At 36.2% G+C, this 24,357-nt stretch overlaps 2 protein-coding genes across 2 annotated transcripts in view; both read right to left on the minus strand.

Annotated features, from left to right (window-relative positions):
- Positions 1 to 657: 657 nt before the first annotated feature.
- On the minus strand, positions 658 to 4,241 carry isca1 (iron-sulfur cluster assembly 1). The gene is made up of 4 exons (XM_077206839.1): positions 4,086 to 4,241; positions 2,377 to 2,430; positions 2,182 to 2,287; positions 658 to 1,524 (listed from the first exon to the last, which is right to left on the minus strand). The coding sequence occupies exons 1-4, from the start codon at positions 4,164 to 4,166 to the stop codon at positions 1,376 to 1,378; spliced, it is 390 nt and encodes a 129-aa protein (XP_077062954.1). The 5' UTR covers positions 4,167 to 4,241; the 3' UTR covers positions 658 to 1,375.
- An 827-nt stretch (positions 4,242 to 5,068) lies between these two features.
- The window catches only part of tut7 (terminal uridylyl transferase 7), a 32,113-nt gene continuing 12,824 nt past the window's right edge, over positions 5,069 to 24,357 (minus strand). The window contains exons 14-30 of the mRNA XM_077206782.1: positions 24,026 to 24,292; positions 23,231 to 23,381; positions 22,830 to 22,916; positions 21,433 to 21,533; positions 20,850 to 20,907; positions 20,453 to 20,556; positions 19,067 to 19,156; positions 16,732 to 16,845; positions 16,259 to 16,336; positions 15,904 to 16,081; positions 14,465 to 14,512; positions 13,164 to 13,255; positions 12,965 to 13,080; positions 10,442 to 10,623; positions 10,283 to 10,332; positions 10,111 to 10,177; positions 5,069 to 5,759 (exon numbers count right to left, since the gene is read on the minus strand). Coding sequence (XP_077062897.1) covers positions 5,695 to 5,759; positions 10,111 to 10,177; positions 10,283 to 10,332; positions 10,442 to 10,623; positions 12,965 to 13,080; positions 13,164 to 13,255; positions 14,465 to 14,512; positions 15,904 to 16,081; positions 16,259 to 16,336; positions 16,732 to 16,845; positions 19,067 to 19,156; positions 20,453 to 20,556; positions 20,850 to 20,907; positions 21,433 to 21,533; positions 22,830 to 22,916; positions 23,231 to 23,381; positions 24,026 to 24,292 — 1,848 coding nt within the window. The 3' untranslated portion in view covers positions 5,069 to 5,694. The remainder of the gene's footprint in view (positions 5,760 to 10,110; positions 10,178 to 10,282; positions 10,333 to 10,441; positions 10,624 to 12,964; positions 13,081 to 13,163; positions 13,256 to 14,464; positions 14,513 to 15,903; positions 16,082 to 16,258; positions 16,337 to 16,731; positions 16,846 to 19,066; positions 19,157 to 20,452; positions 20,557 to 20,849; positions 20,908 to 21,432; positions 21,534 to 22,829; positions 22,917 to 23,230; positions 23,382 to 24,025; positions 24,293 to 24,357) is intronic.

Below are 24,357 nucleotides of genomic sequence, written 5' to 3' on the forward strand. Positions count from 1 at the left end.
CGCTGACGCCATGCCGTAATTACCTTTCTGTCCCTCCATTGACAGCTACGCAACTACCACTTTAATGATCAAAAAGTTCATAAAGAAATCGCAAAACTAATCCATATGGATATATTTTCTGAATTGACACGATTGCTTTATATGATGAACAGATTAAATTTAGGCTTTTATTCACATAAACATTGATCAACTCACACATCAGTTGTGGTAAACGGGCCTTTAAGAAACAATTATACTAAAACTCTGATGTAATGTGTTGCCTCATCCGTGAGTTCATCTGCATCATTTTACCTCGCGTAACATTAATTTGTGATCAATAATTTAAAGAAATCGATACAAATAAAACTATAAATTAGCTAAATAAGATCAAATTGAAATATTTTCCCAATCGGTTTATATTTTTGTTTTAACCAGTTATACAGGTTTAACAGAAATATATATATAAACATTTATGATCTGCATATTCCCAGGACAGTATATGAACATCTTAAATATCTGTTTATAATCAGTGTAATGATATAAACGGAAACTCCTGCTGCTTTTTTTTTTCAGGGAGGGAATTTAGATTCAAGGACATGTGTCCATATTTATTAGTATTTCTTTAATAGCAGTGCCACGTTCAGGACACTAAAGGCATTTCATTCAAGAGACAGCACAGAAGTAAAACGTAAGGTTTATTTGTGCGTTAAAAGACAGTCGAATGGATTTACATGCTTATGTACATATTACACTAATAATACTTCAACAGAAAACAAGTTCAAGTCAATCAATTGCATTTTAAAGCTTCTGTAAATGGCATCAGTTCCTGTGCTGCACATTATGGGGCAAAAAGTAGCAGGCTGAAAGTGTAAAGGTTTATTCAAATCCACCAGGCAGATTCATCTTTTATTATTATTATAATGTAGATCGTTACAGATTTGAACTGCTGGTCCACAATCCACAAACAACCACGAGGAAGCAACTGCAAGTGTCTTGTGTTGTAGATTCAGGCCGGAGCTGTGAGGTCATGTGATGACGGTCAGCAGCTTCAGCTCATCAGGATAAGCCTCAGCACAACACAATAACTGGATTATTAAATATGAACATGTCAGTGCGACTAAACAATACACAACTTTCTGAGAAGAAAACAAAGCAATGGAGTGCAGATTTAACTCTCTGAGCTGCATGACATACAGGCACATGTCAAATAAATATCAAGATGCTCAAAGTGTGTACCAGCAATAGTGAAATGAGTTAATGATCTGAAGTGTTTTCTGAAATATGAGCTTGTGTTGAGGTGACAGCACAGGAACTGATGGCCAAACAGGCCACTAAGCATCAGTCTCTTTCTCTGATCTAGGATTGATTGGATGGGATGTCCTGGAGGGGTCGAGGGTCAAATGTTGAAGCTTTCTCCACAACCACACGTCCCTTTGATGTTCGGGTTGTTGAACACAAACTCGCTGGAAAGTTTCGTTTCGACGAAATCCATCTCTGTGCCGAGCAGCGTCAGCTGGGCCTTCTTCTCAATGAACACTCTCGCTCCTGGACAAATACACCACATATACAGGTGAAACTCGAGAAATTAGAATATCATGCACAAGTTATAATTTTGATGATTATGGGTTACAATTTATGAAAACCCCAAATTCAAAATTTCAAAGAATTAGAATATTACATGAAATCAAAAAATAAAATCAAAAAACTGATTTTAAATACAGAAATGTCGGCCCTCTGAAAAGTATAATCATGCATATGTATTGTATATACTAAATATAGTAGTTTCACCTTTTAATCTGAATTACTGAAATACATGAAGTTTTGCATGATATTCTAATTTTTCGAGTTTCACCTGTATGATTACACACTACACACATCTGTTTAAAAGTTTGAGCTCAGTGATGTTTTTAGTTTTTATTTGAAAGAAATTAATACTTTTTTTCAACAAGGATGCAATACATTGATGAAAAGTGCCCGTAGGGACAATGCTATAAAAGTTTTCGATTTAAAATAAATGCTTCCATTCATCAAAGAATCCTGAAATAAAAGGTTTTCAACATTGATAATCATAAAAGTTTCTCGAGCACCAAATAATCATATTATACTGATTTCTGAAGGATCATGTGACACTGAAGACTGGCGTAACGATGCTGAAAATTGAGCTTTGATCACAGGAATAAATTGCATTATACGTCAACTCACCATCTTGCAGCACCTCCTCGTCTGACTTGTCTTTCTCTTTAGTGTAGTCGAGAGTATAAGTGAGGCCATTGCAACCTCTGGTTCGAACACCGACCTTCAGGCCAATCTGTTTGAAGACGGATGAACAATCCCAAGAATGAGACGGGAGAAATGCATCAAATGCTCATGATGACTAATGAGAGAACAAATACTCACATATTCTGGTTTAATCTGTAAGAGCTGTTTGACTTTATTCACAGCTGAAGGCGTCTGGAAATGAAGAAAATACAGAGATGTCAAATAAACGTCCTTTGGTTAACTATTTGCAAATAAATACACTCTTTTAGTTGCTTTTCCACTAAAGTTTTCTACAAACACTATTCAAATTATATATTTTTAACAAAAACTATATATATATATATATATATATATATATATATATATATATATATATATATAACCAGAACAAAGAAAATATAGTTTATCTGACAACTTTCCCATTATCTGTTATTTTCCCATTCTATCAAGTTAAAATTTCACAAAACTTTTCAATAATTGAGCTTCAGTTGCAAACAACTTCTCAAAGAATGTGGAGGTGTTGATGTCTGGTGAATTACAGGCGACACAAACAATCGAATACATTAAATCATAAAGATTAAATCATTAAATCATACAGATTAAAGCACTTTGTGTGACGTTTGGACACTTTGGATGCTAACATACATAATTTATTTATATATATATATATATATATATATATATATATATATATATATATAGTGGGAGCCAGTAAATATCAAGGCTGATAGTGATGAAGGAAGTTTGATGGTTTATGACCTTTAAGGCAAAACTAGTGTTTTTGTTGTTGTTGTTTTACATGGCAGACATTTCTTGCTGGTGACCTGACTAGGTTTGTAATAGTGCAAGTACATTTTATTGTTCTGCACAACAATACTGAATCTCTGATGACTCGATAAGCACAATTCACCTTTATTCCTCAATGTGCCAATGTCTGATACACAATGATGACGTGTGTTTCATTCATAATTACCACACGCATAAAACAAAAAAAATGACCCAAGTGTCAGCAAAACTTAAAATGACTCAGCGATTTACTGCAGAGCAAATACAGGACACAAGTCTACTGGAAGTCGTTTTAGATCAAGATTATATGCTAAATGTATGGCTACTGATTGCAAACATTGTATCACACATATTAAAGAATGTTAAAACTGCTTTGACAGCAACTAACATTACATATGTAAATAGCATGAAACAGTGCCGTCTGCACATGCGCAGTAACATGTTGATTTCACTCACTGATTTTATAAACATTTCCACAACCATTTCAACTTTAGCACGTAAATTACCCAGTAAACATTTGAGTTACAGCAGAGGAATGCTGAAATTGGAGAGATTCACAACAAACCTAAATTATAAGCCTGTGTTATCTGATCACAGCAATATCCTGCTGTCCTGACTTTACCCTGAACTACTGCTCCTATTCACCCGGACAGGACAAACAAGCAGTGTGAATGACAACAACTTTATAGACACAAAGGTATATTTGAAGGGCACGGCGAGACACAACTAGAAGGTTCTGATGCAGGAACTATAAACATTATTAAGCGCTTGATACGAATCTCCAAGCATCTGCTAACGGCTAACCTGCCAAAACACTGACCTTCACGTCAAATTTAACTTAAACAACTCTACCACATTGTGATAAATTGCTCTTACGTTTGAACATCCATCTGAATGTCTCAGAATGGACGACGCTGTCTATTACTAGTTACACCGTTATTGATCAGATATCCGAGATCTGGCTACGGCTAAACGCATGTCATGCATGATATGTCAAGAATTTGAGAACTAAATGTTTGTTCGTTCTCGTCATGGTGTTGAAAACTGTTCTCAACACTCACCAGGGTTAAAGCGGCTCTTGTTGGCAGTATTTTCCGTCTGCTAACCGCCCTTACAGTCGCCCGTGCTATGGAGGCTGACATGTTGAAGTTACTTAAGTACTTCGTGTTTGGATGTAAACACCAGAGGTAATGCAAGGAACGCCCTTCTCACATGATTGGTTGGTTATTTGATTGACAGCTTATTCAGCCTATGAGTAACCGTAATTCCAGACTTTAAAACCACCATGTGACAGATGAAATTACGCAACTAATTTTTACGTAAAGATAAAGAGGACATACTGATTATATGATCATAAAGTGCTGAATGATTATAGAAAATTATTATTTAAAAGTATCGACAACGTGAGAAAAATACTTTATTGTAATAGTTGCATTTGATTCTAATAACTTGGGTCATATCGTTAAATGAAACTAAAAGCATTTCTGTTGATTGTAATAAAGTCGAAATAAAATAAAATATAAATATTACTTGAAGAAATATTACTAAAAGGACCTTAGAAATGTTGCATCAGCAATAAACTGAAATAAGTTGTAGCACTAAAATTAGTAAACGGAAATAAATAACTAAAACTAGCAAAAGTAAATTAAGCCTAAATAGCAATTTAAAATATATATAAAATAAAATGACTAAAAATGAAACTAAATTGACATGAAAACATTACAATAAGGGGAAATTCACAATATTAATAAAACTTTGATAAAACTGCTAATAACCATAGACATTCTCAATGTATTTATGCAGTGTATCTATACCGGTCAGTTAAATATCCACTAAAATACTAGTTTCTCATGAATGTTTAACAAACACTGTGGCGATACCAAATGCCTGCCATTAAAACACGCAGCAGAAGTTAAACACACGGGCAAATATGAAAAATGTAAAAGTCATTACAAAAACACAAAGTGCAGAGACCTCATTATGACAAAATCCATTTATTGTCAAAAAAAGAAGAAAAGAAAGAAAGAAAAAAGACCAGAATTGATTTACTATTTGGAGGGAATTGATTTTGTTTATTGACATTGCAGCGAATGCAAGGTAGGCAATGTAGCCTTCTTCGAAAACATATGCAATTCATTCAGCAAAAACAAAATACTGCTATAAATTATACAATAAAGCACAACTAAAACCAAGCCCAGTCGAACTGAAAAGCTCAACAATTAACCTGCATTAACATTAGCATAATTGTAAATACACAGACCCCAGCCGACGTTTCTTTCTGTACATTTTTATACAAAATAAAATGCTTCTTGAAACACGCACACACACACACACACACACACACACACACACACACACACACACACACACACACACACGAGACACACAATCGTGCAAAGGTTTGTTACTAAAACTATTCAAGCAAATTCAAAAACACAATGAGGCTACAATATAAATGACAAAGGTAATCAACTGGACTCTCAATTTAAAAAAATAATAAAAACAGATAAAATGAGAAACAACAAGTTCATTCCACAATTAGAAAAAAACAGAACTAAAAATTAGACACCTATAAAAGGCACATTGATCAAGGTGTTCTAACTGGGGTTCAGGATAATACTGGACTCAGGCTGTTGTAGATCATAAAACCGGTAATGGCTCGTTTCAGTTTTACTTGAAAGGGCTCCACTTCTCCACAGACGCAGTTACAGACACGTGTCTGTTGGCAAGACTACCTACAATATGATGGAGAAACACAGCATGGATTATGTGATAACAGGAAATTATTAATTTTACATTCACCGGCCACTTTATTAGGTACACCTGATCAACTGCGCTTTAACACATATCTAATTATCCAATCACGTGCAGCAACTCAATGCATTTCGGCATGTAGAGATGATCAAGACGATCTTCTGAAGTTCAAACTGAGCATCATAATGAGGAAGAAAGTAATTTAAGTGACTTTGAACGTGGAATGGTTGTTGGTGTCAGATGGTCTGGTCTGTAGGGTTGGGTAAAAATATCGATTCATCAATGCGTTGCAATTATTTGTTTCTCAATTCAATATCGATTCATCAAATCCTATGAATCGATTCAGCCCACCGGCCAGTGGCGGCGCTGTGGGCAACACTCTAGTGAGAGCATTCAGCGTTGTACAAGACGCGCTTTACCAAAACAGCAAGATGACGGGCAGTAGCTGCACTCCGTTCAAGCAAAGAGTATAGAAGAACAAGAGGCGAAACTCTGATGTTTTTTTGGTAACAGCCACTAGGTGGCGCTTCGGTAGCGCGGACGCCATTTTGGGGTGAAAATTCCAACTGGATTTACTGGACAACAGCACAGATAACAGTTAATCCAATCATTAAATACACATTTGAGGTAGTTTTTTCTTGCTTTATTGAGTATTTCCATTTAATGCAACTTTACACATTTATTACTTACCAACTCCACTAGGCCTGAAATATATTTTGTACTTTTTACCCATACAAAAATGTAATGTAATATATGTTATATTTTAAATAGCATGACATATATCTATACATATATTTGACTTATCTGAGAACACAATATAGCCTATACCTGCAACATATATGAACATTTATGTGTCCAAACATGTGAAGAAAATATTTGAGTTAATCTACTGTATATATGATACCATATATCTGCATATATTGCAGAATAGGCTATAGTATTTCTCGCATATATGGACAACATTAAGTATAAATATGTGACATACATATTTGTTTCCCACATATTTAATAATATGTAAACATACATGCATGTGATACTGATGCATTGAAATAAGTACATATATGCATACATATGCGTCTTAGGCTACATATATTTAACATTTATGTGCATATACGGGAAAATATATGGCACTTACATGAAAACGGCCATTTTTGCTATATTGTTTCATATATGTCAGTGTTTTATATGAATTTTGCATATATTCTCATATAGGCAGCAGACATACATGGGCACTGACATTAGGCTATATATGTAATTTACTTAATATTGACATTACATTTCTGTATGGGTAATCCCCTGGATCATACTACAAACATGATGATCTTATAGAACATGATGGACAGTGGCTGTGTTTTTTTGTTTACAAAGTCTTGCTTTAACGGTTATTAATATAAGATAGTATACTGCAAAAAAACAAACAAACAAAAAACATTTGACTGTAAAGCTATTCTATTGCTGTTATATATAAATATTGTCCAACATTCCCAATTATCTGATATAGCATGTCCTTTACTTACTGTTATATGTTGGCATTAATTCAGTGTTTGTAATGCTATTACTAAAGGTTTTGTGGGAAAAAAGTAGAAAACTTGTCTAAGTCTGTGAAATAAACTGTTAAAAGGGATTTGATGATCACTAGTCTAGTGATTGTAGTTATTCTGTGTTGTCATCATTCAGTTTGGATTTGATCTTTAATTTAGGCTACTTAAAAAAAAAAAATTTACAAAGCAGCTGATATTGCCATAGCGACAGCAAAAAGCTAGTGGATAGTGATGGGAAGTCCGGCTCTTTTCAAAGAATCGGCTTTTAGAGCGGCTCGTTCGCGAACGACAAATCAACACTAGTGGGCTGCCGAGGCGCTTTCACCCCAAAATGGCGGAAGCGTAGCGCTGCTGCTGGGCGCTGGTGTTGCAATGGAACGTTCTATTGAGTTTCGCCTCTTGTTATTCTATACTCTTTGGTTCAAGCCTGCACCACCAACCAGGGACGTCGTTAGGCCTATTTTAGGGGGGCTGAAGCTACCCCAAAATGTTCCTAAGCCCCCCCCGTCCCTCCCTCCCCCTCTCCTCCCTCTCCCTCCCCCCCTAAATGATAATAAGAACAACAATAAGTCTACGGGAGTCTCCCGCATATTGATAGCGGCTCCCTGATGTCCGCAAATTAGTTCAAATCTCCCGAAATCTAGAGCTCAAAAACGTGTAGCGCCGCACGACAGAGAGGAAGAGTCCTTGCGTGTGTGTGTGCGAATGTGCGCACGTGTGCCTCACGAAGCACATTTTTTTTATGAGTATGTACACTTTGTGTTTCTGTTTACATTTCTTTTATAACTTGAATGTATAGAAAGAAAGAAATATACGTTCTATTACAGTAACATGCACTTTAGAGGTGTGTAAATAAAGCACCTGTTTTTTACAGTTGTGGTTTGTATTCAACACATGTAAAATATTGTACAGTTTGTTCTGCTAAATAAACCATGACAGGAAACATGCTGGGGTCAATTTTTTCTTAAACATTGGTAATACTGCACACATTATTTAAAAATATACTCAGGTGCTTAATTACTTGTGTATTTACTAATTATTGAATCGATATCGAAGCTAATAAATCAATATCGAATAGAAATCGAATTGTGAAACTCCCAACAATACCCAGCCCTACTGGTCTGAGTCTTTTATCTGATCTACTGGGAATCACACACAACCATCTCTAGGGTTTACAGAGAATGATCTGAAAAAGAGAAAATATCCAGTGAGTGTCAGTTCTGTGGGAAAAAATGCCGTGTTGATGTCAGAGGAGAATGACCAGACTGGTTCAGCTGATAGGCAACAGTAACTCAAATAAGCACTGGTTACAACTGAGGTCTGCAGAAGAGCATCTCTGAACACACAACATGTCAAACATTGAAGCAGAAGAGCTCCAGCAGCAGAAGAAACACAACGATGTCACTCCTGTAAGCTAAGAAACGGAAACTAAGGATACAATTCACACAAGCTCACCAAAATTGGACAATAGAAGATTGGAAAATCATCTGAAGTGACATTCAGATGGAAGGGTCACGATTTGGCGTAAACAACATAAAGCAATCAATCCTGCCTTGTATCAGCGGTTCAGGCTGCTTGTGGTATAATGGTGTGTTTTATATTTTCTTGGGCCTCTCAGTACCAATTGAGCATCATTTCAACACCACAGCCGAACTCAGTATTGTTGCTGACCATGTCCAGTCCTTTACAGCCTCCAGTCACCAGATCTCAGTCCAGTAGAGCAGTTTTGGGATGTGGAGGAACGGGAGATTCGGATCATGGACGTGCAGCCAATAAATCTGCAGCAAATGCGTGATTCTATCATCAATATGGAGCGAAATCTCAGAGGAATGTTTCCAGAGCCTTGTTGAATCTCTGCCATGAAGACTTAAGGCAGTTCTAAAGGCAAAAGGGGGTCAAACTCAGTACTAGCAAGGTGTACCTAATAAAGTGGCCGGTGAGTGTATATTAAACGATGAACGCAGCAGTTTTGTGTCCAATGTGTCAGAAAAACAGCGATCGAGTCACAAATGCACTGGATTGTGTATCAGCAGTGGGTTCGAAAAAAGGACCAAAAGCTTGCATTTCATTGTTTGGTCAGTTTTCTTTATGGAAAACAAACAACAAAATATCCATAAAAATTTGTCTGTCTTTAGACGAATACACACAGATTTGGTGTATGTGGTGGTGATGGCGCAGTGGATAAGAAACATGCCTTTGGTGTGAGAGACCTGGGTTTGAATCCACTGTGAGACACCAATGTGTCCCTGAGCAAGACACTTAACCCCTAGTTGCTCCAGAGGCGTGTGACACCTCTGAAATATAGCAATTGTAAGTCGCTTTGGATAAAAGTGTCAGCTAAATGAATAAATGTAAATGTAGATTTTATCAAGACGATAAAAACGCTGTATTTTGTAGATGGCGAAGTCACTTTGTAAAGAAACACTATGCGTCTATAGACTGAACATGTAAGACACATAAACAATGACGTCACCGTTCTCACAGATTCACATTTTTGTAGTTTACATGGAGAGGATAACAGTATTGTTTTCAAAAATTTGCACTTTGAAACCCGTTTTCAAAAGTTAGCATTTTCATGCCCCCAAAAAACACCGTTGTAGTGTAAATTAACTGCCAAAACGCATAATTTTTCTGTTTTTAGTTGAAAGCGGTGTCATGTAAACGGCCCATTAGTTAACGATAATCACCCTGGACGGATGTTCATGTCTGGTGTGAATAGATCCATAGGAATCAACTGTTTGCAAAGTTTATGCACTGCATAAATCACCTTGCACTCGTGTAGTGTACTCACCTGTTTCAGGACCCAAAATCATCCTCTTTGCTTTGCGCTTCTTTCTCCTGTCCTGTTGAGGACTGTCCTGCAAACACAACAAGAGATCCACTGAGTTCTCCGTTTAATTCCTAGGCAAAACTACACTGTTCATGAATAATGATAACTGTGATTAAGACGATTTCTGACATACTTTGTCCCTGTCTGATGCAGGACTTCTTTGGTATGTGGTCGGGGAGGATTCTGCAAAGAGAAATACATGAATGATTGCCTGATTCTTGACCAAATCGCATTACTTGGTAAATTCCAGCTGAATTAAATACACTTTAAACAATGCAATAAGCACAGCTACCTAAAGACTTGGACAGCGGGCAGTCCTTCTTGATGTGAGCGTTGGAGCCGCACAGATAACAGCATTTCTCCTCCCTCTGCCGCCACCGTCCATCCCTGTAAGGGCTGTCGTCCATCATGCCTTTGTTGGCTCTGTTTGCATCACGTCCACTGAAGAATCCATCAGCATTGTCACGTCTTTGTCTTAGTATACCATTGAAACAAATAAATTAATAAACAATTAACTTAATCTAACACACAACCAATTAAAAGCATCAAATGTCTGATTTAAATGAGCGATTTCTGAGAAATGCTATTGAAAGTGGATCGAACCGAGCAGCACAGCACACTTATAGCCAATCAGCAGTAGGGGGCGTGTCCACTCATGATGGGGAGGGGAGAGAGAGAGACAATCAGCAGTAGGAGGCGTGTCCACTCATGATGGGGAGGGAGAGAGAGCCAATCAGCAGTAGGGGGCGTGTCCACTTAAGATGGTGGAGGAGACCGAGTGGGCCAATCAGGAATAGGGGGCATGTCCACTCATGATGGGAGAGGAGAGAGCCAATCAGCAATAGGAGTAATGTCCACTCATGATGGTGGAGGAGACAGAGTGGGCCAATCAGGAATAGGGGGCGTGTCCACTCATGATTGGGAGGAGGGAGGGAGAGCCAATAGGCTTGTTCGTCTTCATGCAGCTCTGCGCAGACCGATCGGCGGCTGACTTGAAGCAGTGCATGCCGGTTAGATATTTTGTCCGACTTGATACAGCACCGACGCCACGGGACTGTGACGTATGCCATCAAAGTACCACGAGAGAGATTCGAGAGCAGGAGAACTCAGCCAGCGCAGCTTCTCACGAGCGGCTGCACGAGATCTGATGACGACACAGCTGTTTCATGATTGGCCGTATTCACCACATGACAACGATCACATGCGTTTCGTGTTTATTCTCACACCAAAAAATTCAATAAAACTCACAAATCAGTTTTTTCTAACGTAAACACTCTTTTCATGTAGTCTCGATGTTATACTGTGTCATGTTTATCAAAATAAAACTGATTACAAAACGTAGACTCCACTTCATTGATAGTAGCTATAGGCTTATGTTGAACTTTATTCTTGTTCAAACCGATGCTGTATGAAGCAGTTCATAAAGTATTGAATTAAAATGTCTCTGAAACAACTGTGTATTTGGAAAATATTGCATTTATTTCACTTCAGCTGTGGTAAAGTATGCAAACACCACGTGAGCGGTCACTACGGGAACCAGAAAGAGTCCAACTTTACGTCTCTGTCTGTGAGGAGAGAGAGTGAGCCAATCAGCAGTAGGAGGCATATCCACTCATGATGGGGAAAAGAGAGAGAGTGAGCCAATCAGCAGTAAGGGGGAAGAAAGACTGTATAAAAAGAGATGGCTGAGAGGCAGTACAAAAGAGGAAAGGTCAGAGGAATATCACTGGAAAAAGAAGGAGTATGATCAGGCAAGAGCTTTAGAACTTCCTAGGAAAGACCTAGGGAGGGAAGGACTGAAAACAGACACAGAGGTTGCGTTGTTTCTGCTTCATACTTGAGAAACATTGGTTTTGCGGTTTCCCAGAACCAAGATATGCTGCTGTTGTCATGTTAGCTCTAGTAAGAAGACAGTTTTTAGAGTCATTGTTTGTCTGTTGTTGGCGACTAACAACCAACTCTTGCTTGGATATACACTAGTGTACTGTATGTTAATTTCTTGTTCTTCCCTGTCATTTGTCATCTTCATTTTATTTTCCGTGAAGTATTATTTTGCTTCCCTTCTGCCACTCTTGAATTGAGTGTTCAAGCATTTTGGGGGCGTGAATAAATGGAGGGGCGTTTTTGTTTGGGTTGATTTAATATAAACGGTTTCTCAGAAATCGCTGACTGCACCTTTAATAAGGATTTAATTCTGCTTGAATGTGCAAAGGCACAATACCGTTCAAAAGTTTGGGGTCAGTAAGATTTTTAATGTTTCTGAAAGAAGTATCTTCTGCTCATTAATTTGATTAAAAATACAGTAAACAGTGTGAAATATTACAATTTTAAAAAATTGCTTATGTAAATGTATATTAAAATTTGATATATTCAGTGATCAAAGCATCATTTCTCCAGTTTTAGTGTCACATGTTCCTTCAAAAATCATTCTAATATGATGATTAGATGAATATTTCTAAATATTATCAATGTTGAAAACAGTTGTGCTGCTTCATATTTGTGTGGAAACGTCATACTTGTCTTTCCAGGATTCCTTGATGAATAGGAAATCTAAAAGAAACAGCATTTATTTGAAATAGAAATCCTTTGTAACATTATAAAATGTCTTTACTGTCACTTTTCATCAATTTTATACATCCTTGCAGAACAAAAGTATTAAAATTCTTAAAGGCCCCAAACTTGTAAACAGTAGTTAAGATTCTCTATGGATCATTGTAGCATGAAATACAGAAAAGTTAAATTATTGCTCATACTGAAAACTACTTAATTTTTAAGTGAAAGTTATTCTACAATAGTTCTTGTGCTGAATTACTACCTCTTTCGCATCGGACAGTCTTTCATAAAATGTCCAATCTTCCCACAAATGCGGCAGCAGCGGTCATTGGGTGCAAGCTTGCCCTCTATCAGCACCTCTGGGTCAAAAAAGTACTCCTGCAAACAGTGAATTTGAGCACAATAACTTGACTTGTGGGGCGTCTTACAGAATTTACATGCTCAAGGTAAAGGACACAAACCATTTTATTTGAATACTCTGGCGGAAAGACTCGGACAGGGGTGCCGAAGACTCTGCGGGCGTTGATGAAGGCCTTCATGATGAAGCTTGCCACTGTAAACATAAAACAACACATTCATTGCATTAGATGGCCAGATATCAAATTTATCTTTAAAAATGTAGGAAGTAAAGGGCCGTTCACACAGAGAAACAACGTCGTTGGAATCACTTCCAGAACGATTTTTTTTCCAGCTGATGAACGATAAAAACATTGAGAGCCAATCAGAATCATTCCCGCTTTAAAGAATTTGAGCATTTTAAGCGGCAGACGACAAAACTGTAGCGTGCGCCTATAAAAAACAGAACAATATTGTGCGTTGTGTGGATGTTGCTGTAGTTATCGTTATAGTAATCATTCTTGGTGTGAACGGGCCATTAGAACGGTTGACGACTATAAACTTAGAAATATTATCTATTTACTATATTTATATGAGGCGGTTGGGAACACAAAAAGTTTCAGATGGAGATATAACTCTGAAATAGTTTAAACAATCAAACAAAGAAGCTAGCTACAGGTGTTTAAGTACAGTTGATGAAGGTTTATACATTTAAAACTGAACTTCAATGAAGCTAGGGCATTTAATACAACAATGAAACATTGACTACTTTTACATGCACCCTCATAATATGATTATAATGAGATTTAGGCAATATCGCGACTTTACCCAATACTTTTATTAAATTTACGCATTTAAGCTCATAATCATAGAATCCATAATCATAGTAAAATGTGACGTATGCAGATTTTAATAGCAGTAAACAGGCATGTAAATCACATCTATTCCACGCTGACCAAAGTGTGCATGAGCATGAGCGGTACTGAAGTTTAAATTCGCAAAGTTGCGTGACATGAATACAATACAGTATATTGATGGTCAAAAACATTGAAATGGAGACATTTTTAGGCTGGATACCAAAGAACTGCCAAATAAATCCATATGAGTTAGAAAAGCTTGACCAGTAACACACTGAGTCCATGCGTGTTCATCATCTGTGCTGTTCATTGGGTTACGTGAAGAATAGCGGTAAAATAACCACAATTCTTAGCGAACAATCAGAATGACGAAAACAGCATGTAAACGTGAGTGAAGAGGTTTGCTACTCGTATCATGTAAACTTCTTGCAGCTATTAAGTCTTTACACTGTTTACATTTGCACCAAATAATGTGATATTTCCAATTATCAGAGTCAATGAAAGGTAGGGTTTGTATTGAGGATAATACATGCAACAGTAAAAGAATAAAAGAGAAAAACATGACATACTTCTCCGTGAGAGACCAGCTCCAAGATTATGACTCAAATCAAAGGGATCTAAAAGAGGAAAGAGAAAGAAAAATTGTCAGCTACAATCTTGCACCACATACAGTATAGCGTTGAGGAATGCCAGCTATAAAAGTAAAAAATATAATTTTCAAAATGTAAATTATGCTTCCTGCAACATGTTACCGTTAGGGTTGGGAATCGAAAATGTATTCCAATTCTAGAATCGGATAATAAAGTTGTGGGGTACGTGTTATTAAATTAAAATTTAAATTCCCCTGTGTGTATTTTAATAATACTTTAAACCACTCTAGCGCAATAAGACTCACGCATGGTTTTCTGTGCTTTGCACACCCAAATCTGTTCTCTTCCATGTCTTTTTGCAGTTGAATGGACAAATACACAGCAAAATGTCAAAATATCCTCATAAACACAGTCGGTTATGTCTTGAGTGAACGCAAACAGTTGAAAAGAAAACGCATGTGTATATTGGATCTGTGCTGATATAATATTCCTAATATTCCTGCTGCCACCTCTATAATAACATTAATCAAACAAAAGACAACAAGAAAATTGTTCTTCGACTGTTCTTGACAGAATAACTTTTGAGACTATATTTCTAACGTATATTTTATTTATAAATTGTAGTGTTATCTTAAATCTGATTAGTTTCTGTAGCTGAACACCGGAGAATCTTAACACTGTTTATTCAGTTGTATTCGTGTAATTGCTCATTTGTTTATTTGTTCTTTTTTTTAAATATAATTATGTAAAATACAAATATAACAAAACATCAACCCCCCAGACATAAAAAAAAAAAAAAAGGATAGCTCAGATTTTTATATAAAACAGGACCATACCATAATAAGGCAGATTTGTGAGAAAAATAGCAACAACATTATATAATATATAACGTGTATAAAATAGCATTTCCAAAAGGTGAAAAGGGTGACAAAAATAAGGTTAAATGTCCAGAAAGTTAATTACAATGTTCCTTGTAATATAATAGGACGAAGACAAGGATCCAAAGCGTTCAGATATGGGGTCCAGACCTTGTAAAACTGGCCTGTTTTCCCATGTAATACATAGGTAAGGCGCTCTGTTCTTTTTTTTATTACTGAGTGTTTACTTGTCTTTAATAATGCTTGAAATTTATATTAGTTGTTTTAAAACAGGCAAAAGTTCCTTGTGAAAGTCTTCTTTAGCCTGTTCATGGTATTCAGCTACAATTAAACGTTTTGCAACAAGACTTAGAATAAATGTGAACGATATCAAAGTTTTTTTGTACCGTATTGGAACTGAAATTAAGATATTAAGATAAAAGATTAGCAGAATTAGAACTGAAATCAAAATTCAAATGATACTCAAATAGTTACCGCTGCATATTCATAGGTATTTGGCCTGATTTTTGCCCTCATCAGTAGTTTATTTCTTGGTCTTACCCTCGATGGCCAGATGTTTGGAGGTCCATTGCTTCTTGAAGGTGGTGAGAGGTTCTTTTCTGCGGATGCAGATGACAGACTCCTTGAAGTCAAAGGTCTCGGTGTAAAACTGCAGCAGCCCGAGCCACAGCTGCCCGACCGACTCCCTGTTCTTCCTGTACTCCGGCCAGTGTTTATGCTGAGGAGTGAACAACAGTCCCAGCCTTAAAAACCATTACAAAATAAGTCCAAGACATGCGTTTTATGCAAGAAAAAAAAAAATCAGATCTAAAAATTAATCTATAACTTTTTACAATTAACTGTGAAATAAAAATAAATAATACAACTTGCAATGTTTTTTTTGGACCTCACTCACCAAGTTCTTCAAATCCTTATAGAAATGTATATCCCATCCATCTACAAGGACCACTGGCTTCTTCTCGCCATCATATATCTACAAAAGACATATACAAAAGTGAATGTATGTTTTACATCAATCTCATCCCATAATACACTAGGTTAGGATGTCCTTAATGATGACTTTTAGCAATTAAAGGAATACACACAAGACCTACTTTAACCTATATTCACATATTGTTTATGTTGTAATATCAGAATTATAGAAATATATTTATTGGGTTATACACTAGGGAACATGCATTTCTAAATTACATGAAAGTAGGAATAAAATGTTTTTAATTAATTAAGAATTAATTTTTGGTGTGCACATGGTTAAAGAAACGCATCAACACATGCGTATAAGTAACAGTACTGTAGCAGTTAATTTACACAAAATCATTTTTTATAAGTAAATGTCATTGAAAAGGTTATAATTGTCAAGAAAGACACCTCTTGGAGAACTGGGATAACAGCCGGGCTTCTTTGTTGAAGGAAGTAAAGGACCATTAGAGTGTAAGCATACGAAGAAAGACTACCACGAGATGCATCTCCAATGTCACACACCTGAAAAGACAAACGTTATCAAGATCATAAATATGTTAAAGTGACCCTATTATGCTTTTTCAGATTTTACCTGTCATGCAGTGTGTAAAATAGTTGATTGTGAAAGTAAAACGTCTGCAAAGTTTCAAAGAGCAAAGTGCAGATAAATGGAGTTAGTAGCCGCGTTTTCCATTACACTTCAAATTGCGCAAATTGAAAATACGGCCAATGGAAACACGTCAATTTCGCAACAAATTCCATTTATCGCAAAAAAGTTTACACGCTAGCATGAGGTGGTTTTTCAGGCAACTCGAAAAAGAAATATTTCGCAAAACTGCAATGGAAACTGTTTTTTTTTTTACAGCATTTACAGTCACCTGACGTAGAAAACGCGGTATGTTTGGACAGAATACGAGACATTAAACTCATAAAAGACAAAAGAATTAAAGGAATACTGGATTCTAAACCTCAAAGGAATGCCACAATCAAGACCTCGAAATAGTGCTGGGCGGTTTGACCAAAAATTTATATCACGTTTTTTTTTCAAAATTATGCCGATTTTCCGGTTTATGCCGGGTTTTTTTTTCATGCATAATCAGGTGTTCAAAGCATTTTCTACTGGTTGAGAGAGGAATTACTGCAGTAAATTGACTTAGGACGGTCTATTTTACTGTCATTAGTGAATATTGTAGAATAGAATAGCGCCCAGTATAACCTAAAATTGTTATTTCTTAACGTTCTACTAACGTTCTTATAACCAAGCAAAAACGTTAATACAACGTTTATATAACGGGAGAATTGAACGTTCTTATAACGTTTTGAATAAAGTTCTTATAACCAAGAAATAACGTTAATACAACGTCTAAAAAACTGGACATTTTGAATGTCCCTAGAACATTCTGAAATAACGTTAACGTTTTTATAACTTAATGGGAACGTTATGAAAACGTTCTTATAACCTAAAATTGTTAGCTGGGGAAGAGGAGAGATTCGCGATTGCACTGAACACGTTTTAAGTGCAGGATTATCTGAGCGAGGCCAGACAAAATAGACCTATTCTAACAAGAGCAGCGTGTATCTGAGAGCGCCGCACATTATATTCCGCGCGCGAGCAGAGAGATTCGCGCTCGCGCATTATATTAATGTACTTTCGCGCTACAATAATGCGCTCAGCATCCATCGTCCATGTAACGTAACAGAGCACTGCTGTTTGTTTACCCTCACTCGTCGCTGCTTAGAAGTACAACATTGTAAAGGGTCTGTTTGAAACAGTGTCGCGCAGCTAACGTTCGTTCCGAACGTTGTGTAATTAAATACACCGGTATGGCGGTTTATTCAAAATCAATATCGTGACGAAAATATAAACCGGTTTTCGGTTTGAACCGGTTTACCGCCCAGCACTACCTCGAAGCAGAAATGAGTGAGAAACTCCAAGAAACTCTCAAGTATAATGGTCTTTCCTTGCCATTAATCCTTGGATAACACACACACACACACGTCTCCTTCGATTAATAATAATGGCCAGTGCAGTGGCTGCGATATACGTAAACCATATAAACCAAAATCCGTCGCCATGATTTTTGGAATGACTTATCGCGAGAGGAAAAAATTACGTTTTAGTTGCATAACATCGGTTAATGGAAACACCGTCATTTCGCAAATAATTTTTTTTCGACATTTAGAAAGAAAAAGAAAAAAACGCAAAAGTTTTGCGCAAATCTGTAATGGAAATGTGCCTATTGTCTCCTAATAGAAAGAAGTGATTCTGAACTGAAACGAGTCGTCAGTAATTCCAGTCTTGATTCCTGCTGAACATATGTAGGTTTGTAACACATCTGCATAATGCCAGTCTACGCTCTTCATTGGCTGCCCGTGAGCGACGTCACCTTTGACCCTCAAACACTAGTTGCATCTGAGACTGGAAGAGTTTGGTTAGTGTTGTTCATGTTGAGAAGACGCAGCCAAAGCAAATCCACTTTGATGCACTTCTTAAGCATGAGACTCGGGCTCGACTTGATTCAGTAAAACTGATGTGTGTTACTGTTTGTATCACTGTGTATCAAGTGTGAGGAAGATCCGGAGCTGAAATTCAGATCTGCTAATGGACGTTTCGTCCTTCATCTTTCCACCAAAAGCAACTTTCTGGATTCTTTCTCATTCAAGCTTCAAACTTGGCCACTATGACTACGATCTCTATGAGTGAAGCAATAATGACATCAGTTCATGAATGTGTCGAACATACTTTGGAGAACACTTTCATGACGTAGCAGAGGATCTTCACCCGAGCGTCAATAGCAGCATAAGATGCCAGTAACTGTGTGTTGTGCAAAGCCTGAGGAAATAAAACGGAAAAAATCTTGGTTGCACTTTGTATGTGGACTTACAGTGTATTTACACAAGAAAGAATTGAGGGCATCACTTTATTTTAAGGTGTTCGTGGTACAGTGTAATTATACATTCAAGTACTGAGTAATAATAATAAACTACATGTACTTACTATAGGGTTAGGGTGTGTTTTAAGGTTAGTTGCATGTAATTATGCACAATATATGGTAATTGTCTTTGTTACATGGTACATGTAATTACTATTGTACTGTAAAATAAAGTGTTACTGTACTGAGTAATATAAGTGAACTACTTAGACATAATATTGGTTTAAAGGTACAGGGTTGGTTACATTTATATACATTTCTTTTTTATAAAAGATGCATACATTAAGTTAGGATTCCCCCCCTCCCCCAAACCTTTTCAATTTAAAAATGTTTTTGTGCAAATTGTACACTAAACTTACTAAACACCAAACCATGAATTAATTGGGGATGTCATTCATAAAAAAACTAAATTTCTGTCACATCTAACATTAAAGTTTGTAATTTTAAATATATTTTCACATTGAATATCCAAATTAATGTGTAAACAACAAAGACACTGACTGTATTTTAAATGTGTAATTTAAGTATTAGTTTTCTAACTTTTGTCTTGAATATAAATCTATTTTAATCTTTTTATTGTGTTTAGAATGTGATTCACTCTGTGTATTTGATGGCTGTCGGTGTTTCTGGAGCTTCACTGCATTGTTTTTGAAATGCGTTTGCATTGAGAGGATTTTATCTGATGTATTCGTTTTTGAATTGTGATTCACTATGTTTGTTTTGAGTTTTAATAAGTAGGACAATGACATTTGACCTAGTGATGTGTTCACATTAAGTCTGCTGTAATTGAATGATCTTGATTGCCGACACATGTATCTGACCACAATTGTGTTTGAATCTGAGTGTTGCCTGTGTATGTGTGCCTGACGAAGATTATTTTTATCAAAACATTGCCGTTATATTTTGCAAATGAAGGGAATAGTTAAAAATAGGGCAGATCTTTTGTTTTGATCCTTTTGAAGAAAGCCAAACAAACACAGTAATTGTCTTTAGCCAAAATATTGAAGTTTAAACACTGGCGATAAGGAACAAGCTAAATCCACAATCCATAATACCATAACTTATGCAAATATGTAAAGAGGGCCTTCTTCTAATAAAATTCTAATGCTATTAACAATTGCAATGGTTTGAAATTCCATTAAAAAACAAGTTAAATTTGGACATGTAAAAATAATGCAACAGAATTATTCTCTCACCAGTGTATTGTACAAGCTTATATCTCCCTCTAGTCCAGTTTTGGCATGGTAAAACTTCACAATTGGGACTTTTGCCGTTGTAATAGGTAGGATGTTTCTCAGGCCTAAAATGAACGGATGGATAAATAGACATGGGTGTAAAACAAAAGCACTGATTTATTTAAAAAACAAGCATTTAAAGTAAACGGAGGTTGCCTGAGGCGTACAGAGATGCTCTTTGTCATTTCAGAAGATTAGAGCTTCTGAGAGAGGACAATGTACAAGACAGTCTTTCCCTTCCTAAAAATGTCAAATCTATTTAATAGTGAACAATACAAACCATGATTACTGAATGAAATTAGTGCCTAGCGCAAAAAAACAGGCAATTTCACAATCACACCCAAAAAAATAACCTTACCGTGGTGTTTGCGTAGAGCTTTAGCCAGGCTCTCAATAACAGCCATGGAGTCCAAGCCCTATCAGAGGAACCAGATTAGGGAAATTAATGCACACAAAATACAGGGTATAAATAGTTCACAGTGCATAAATAGTTTATGCAGTCCGTTCATCTGGCTTGGTAAGATTTATTCACGTTTTTGAAAGTCGTCTGCATTTATTTGATCAAAAATACAGCACAAACAGAAATATTATTACAGTTCAAAATAACCGTTTTCTGTGTGAATATATTTTAAAATGTAATTTGATCAAAGTTGTATTTTTAGCATCATTACTTCAGTTTTCAGTGTCACATGATCCTTCAGAAATCATTCTAATATGATGATTTGCTGCTTAAAAAACATTTCTGATTATTATCAATGTTGAAAACAAAGTTGTGCTGATTCATATTTTTGCATTTCTTCAGTATTCAGGGTCAGAAAGTTTAAAAGAGAAGCATTTTTAAAATAGAAATCTTATGTAACATTATGAATATCTTTAACACGACTTTTGATCAATTTAATGCATGTTTGCGACCTTGTGTAGAAAGCGTGTCGGGACATTACCGCTGCGGTGTCCTGGCCTTCTAGAGTCATACAGATGTCCAAGTCACTCTGTTTAAAGCCAAACCCATTCTTGGATGAACCAAACAAAGCCAACTTGGCTCCTGATAAATAAATAAAAATACACATCAACAAATAAGCATTTGTATAGTCCTCTCATTAAATACATATAAAACAGTCTTTGACAAAATAGAGTAAAAGGCTGATTTTAGTAAAAATTGAGATATCCAACTTAAAAACAAGTGGAATCTTTCGGCTCTAATGAGTTGTATATTTAAGTGTAACCGGCCCACCGGTGGGCCCATAGCCATTACTTATTTAAAACAGTAATAATATGCTATACTAAATCTAAACTAATCTTGACACACTATATATCATTTGAAAGCTTACAATCTCTAGTTTCCATATTAGGTGACTGATTTTCAAAATAAATTACAGAGGAGCCATAATTGATCAATTTACAACAAGAATATTTTCATACTCCTAAGGCGTGTTCAGACCTTTATTTTGAAATAGTAATGAACATGAAAAATAATGAAAGAATGGTAGAAACCCAAGTTTGTTTTCATGCCAAGAGTTCAAAAGTTTTTTTTTTTTTTTTTTAGAAAAAGAGGTCTCAAAATGTTTTAAATATAAAGAAAAAAACAATAGATTCATCATTTGTGATGTGGCAGCGAGCTATAACGCACATACGTGTTCTTTTTATGTTTATTAGAGGTTGAATTCACATCAAAATCTGCCAAACTTCCCATACTACTTCTGAATAGGATGTCTACTTCATATATTATATAAAAATTGTCAAAAATGGTTCAGATCACTCAAACCACATATGGAAATGGAGGCGCCCTTATATGGGCAGTAATGGAGTCTGGTGTTCACCTAGTGATAAAGTTTGGTACTGCACCCAAACTAAATCTTACTGAAAGCTAATTTTTTTGAGATATCAACGAAAATCTGAAACACTATAAAGTCTTAAAACTTGTTCAGGTTTTTGTCTTTGATTTTCTTGCAGTTTTAGAGCCCAACATGTTTTGAAAATATATATTTTATATAAAATGTGAATAATACATTTTTTCCATTGTACATTTTCATAAACTCACACTTCCATTTGGTTCACTTTATTAATTTATTTCTCTTCTACAAAAATCTGCCAAATGTCTTTAAAACAAGATCAACCTTACATCTATATTCCAAAGCATTCTTGAATTATAACCATTTAAGTTTGGTATGTGCATTTTCGGGGGGCTTAAAGAATTAAGCAAATTGTTCTGATTCGCCATTTTCTTTATTTGTGGACAAAGTGTCAAGCAGCAATACAGAAGAAGAAATATTTCAGCGCATTTAAATGGAAAAATACCAAACTTGACATACTTAGATTTTAAACAGTTACACTGCATTACCTGGCACTTGACATCTCAGGAAAGTCTCAAAGTCTTGTAAAATGTGTTCTCTGACTTTCACCTCCACATCATCTGGAGCAAAGTCACCTGAAGAAATACAATCATTTTTATAGAATCAGTGAAACTACAAGCAAAAATGTAAGCGCAAGTTAGATTTGAACATTTAATAAAAACAAAGAAAGATGTATGTAAATAAAAAAAAGATGTATGCAACAAAGTGCACATGTAAAAAAACCATAGTGTCATAAAAGCTGTAAGAAAAGCAAAGACTTGATTTATTTTTCTGTATCTTCCCATAACAGAATTACCAGTCTACATTTCATCCTCAGCTTAAGTTCACCACAATAAAGGAAAAAATTAAAGAATGTCTTCATGTCAAAATATATCCACAGCGTACTTACGATAGCATTGCTCACAGACTTCATTGAGGATCTTCAGGAAGTCTAGAGTCATGGCTGGAAGGCGTTTTAACTCCACTCGCTTGAAGTCCTCAGGACAGTCCTGTTTTGAATGTCCATCACTCTTGCAAAGGCCGCATATCACAATGGGGGACTAACAGAAAAAAAGGGATCGTTTGTCACCATTAAATGGTGAATAAAGACTAGTGATGGAATTGCAGATGCATGAATTCGCATTTAAGTTAAAAGACATCATTAAAATGTCAAAAGAAACATTTAAAGTGCTCCTATTATGCTTTTTCGGATATTATCTTTCATGTCGTGTATAATATAATATAATGCAAAGCAAATCCACTTGTAAAAGATGAGACTCGGGCTCGAATTGATCATTACTGTACCATCATTACTGTTCAAATCACTGTGTATCAAGAGCTGAAATTCAGATTTGTTTTCGACATGCACTGTAAGTGGTCGACCAATCACAACAGACCTGGCCGTCTGACCAATCATATCAGAGCAGGTTCTCAGAAAGGCGGGGTTTAGAGCTAATGCTGTTGTATATTATGAGAAAATGAAAGTGTTTTTAGACCCTGGATGCATGTAAACCTATTGTAGGAGCCTTTAAAATAGCATAATAGAGGCACTTTAATAGGTTTAATTTGCATTCTCAACAATTGTGTGACAAGAGCAGCTACATATCTGGCAACAATAACAAACATTAGTACATGATTTTACATTTAATAACAAGTTTGGATGGTCTCACATAGACATGCAAACTCAGTAGCCATGAATATTTACCTTGCCGTCACTGAAAACCTTTTTGGTGAAGACATAATGAACGCCTTCAAGGTCCGACTGCGTTCCTACAGGCGATTCAGATTTGGTACGCTCTGGTTTTGGTTTGATTTGGACAGATGCTGCTTCCTCGGGATCGCCTACATCGGATCCCACATCGTCACTCGTCTCCCGGTCGAAGGGGAAGATCTCGTCGCCAGAAGGATCACAACCAGATTCATCAAGCTCGATGTCATCATCGTCCTCATCTTCCTCATCTTCTTCTTCACCCTACAAATGTGCACACTCCATTTAATCTCAACTCAGAACTAATGCAAAAACTGCTTCTTCAGTAT

Source organism: Siphateles boraxobius, unplaced genomic scaffold, assembly GCF_051911475.1.
Source record: "Siphateles boraxobius isolate OS27281-9 unplaced genomic scaffold, OSU_SipBor_1 56, whole genome shotgun sequence".
Taxonomy (NCBI): Eukaryota; Metazoa; Chordata; class Actinopteri; order Cypriniformes; family Leuciscidae; genus Siphateles; species Siphateles boraxobius.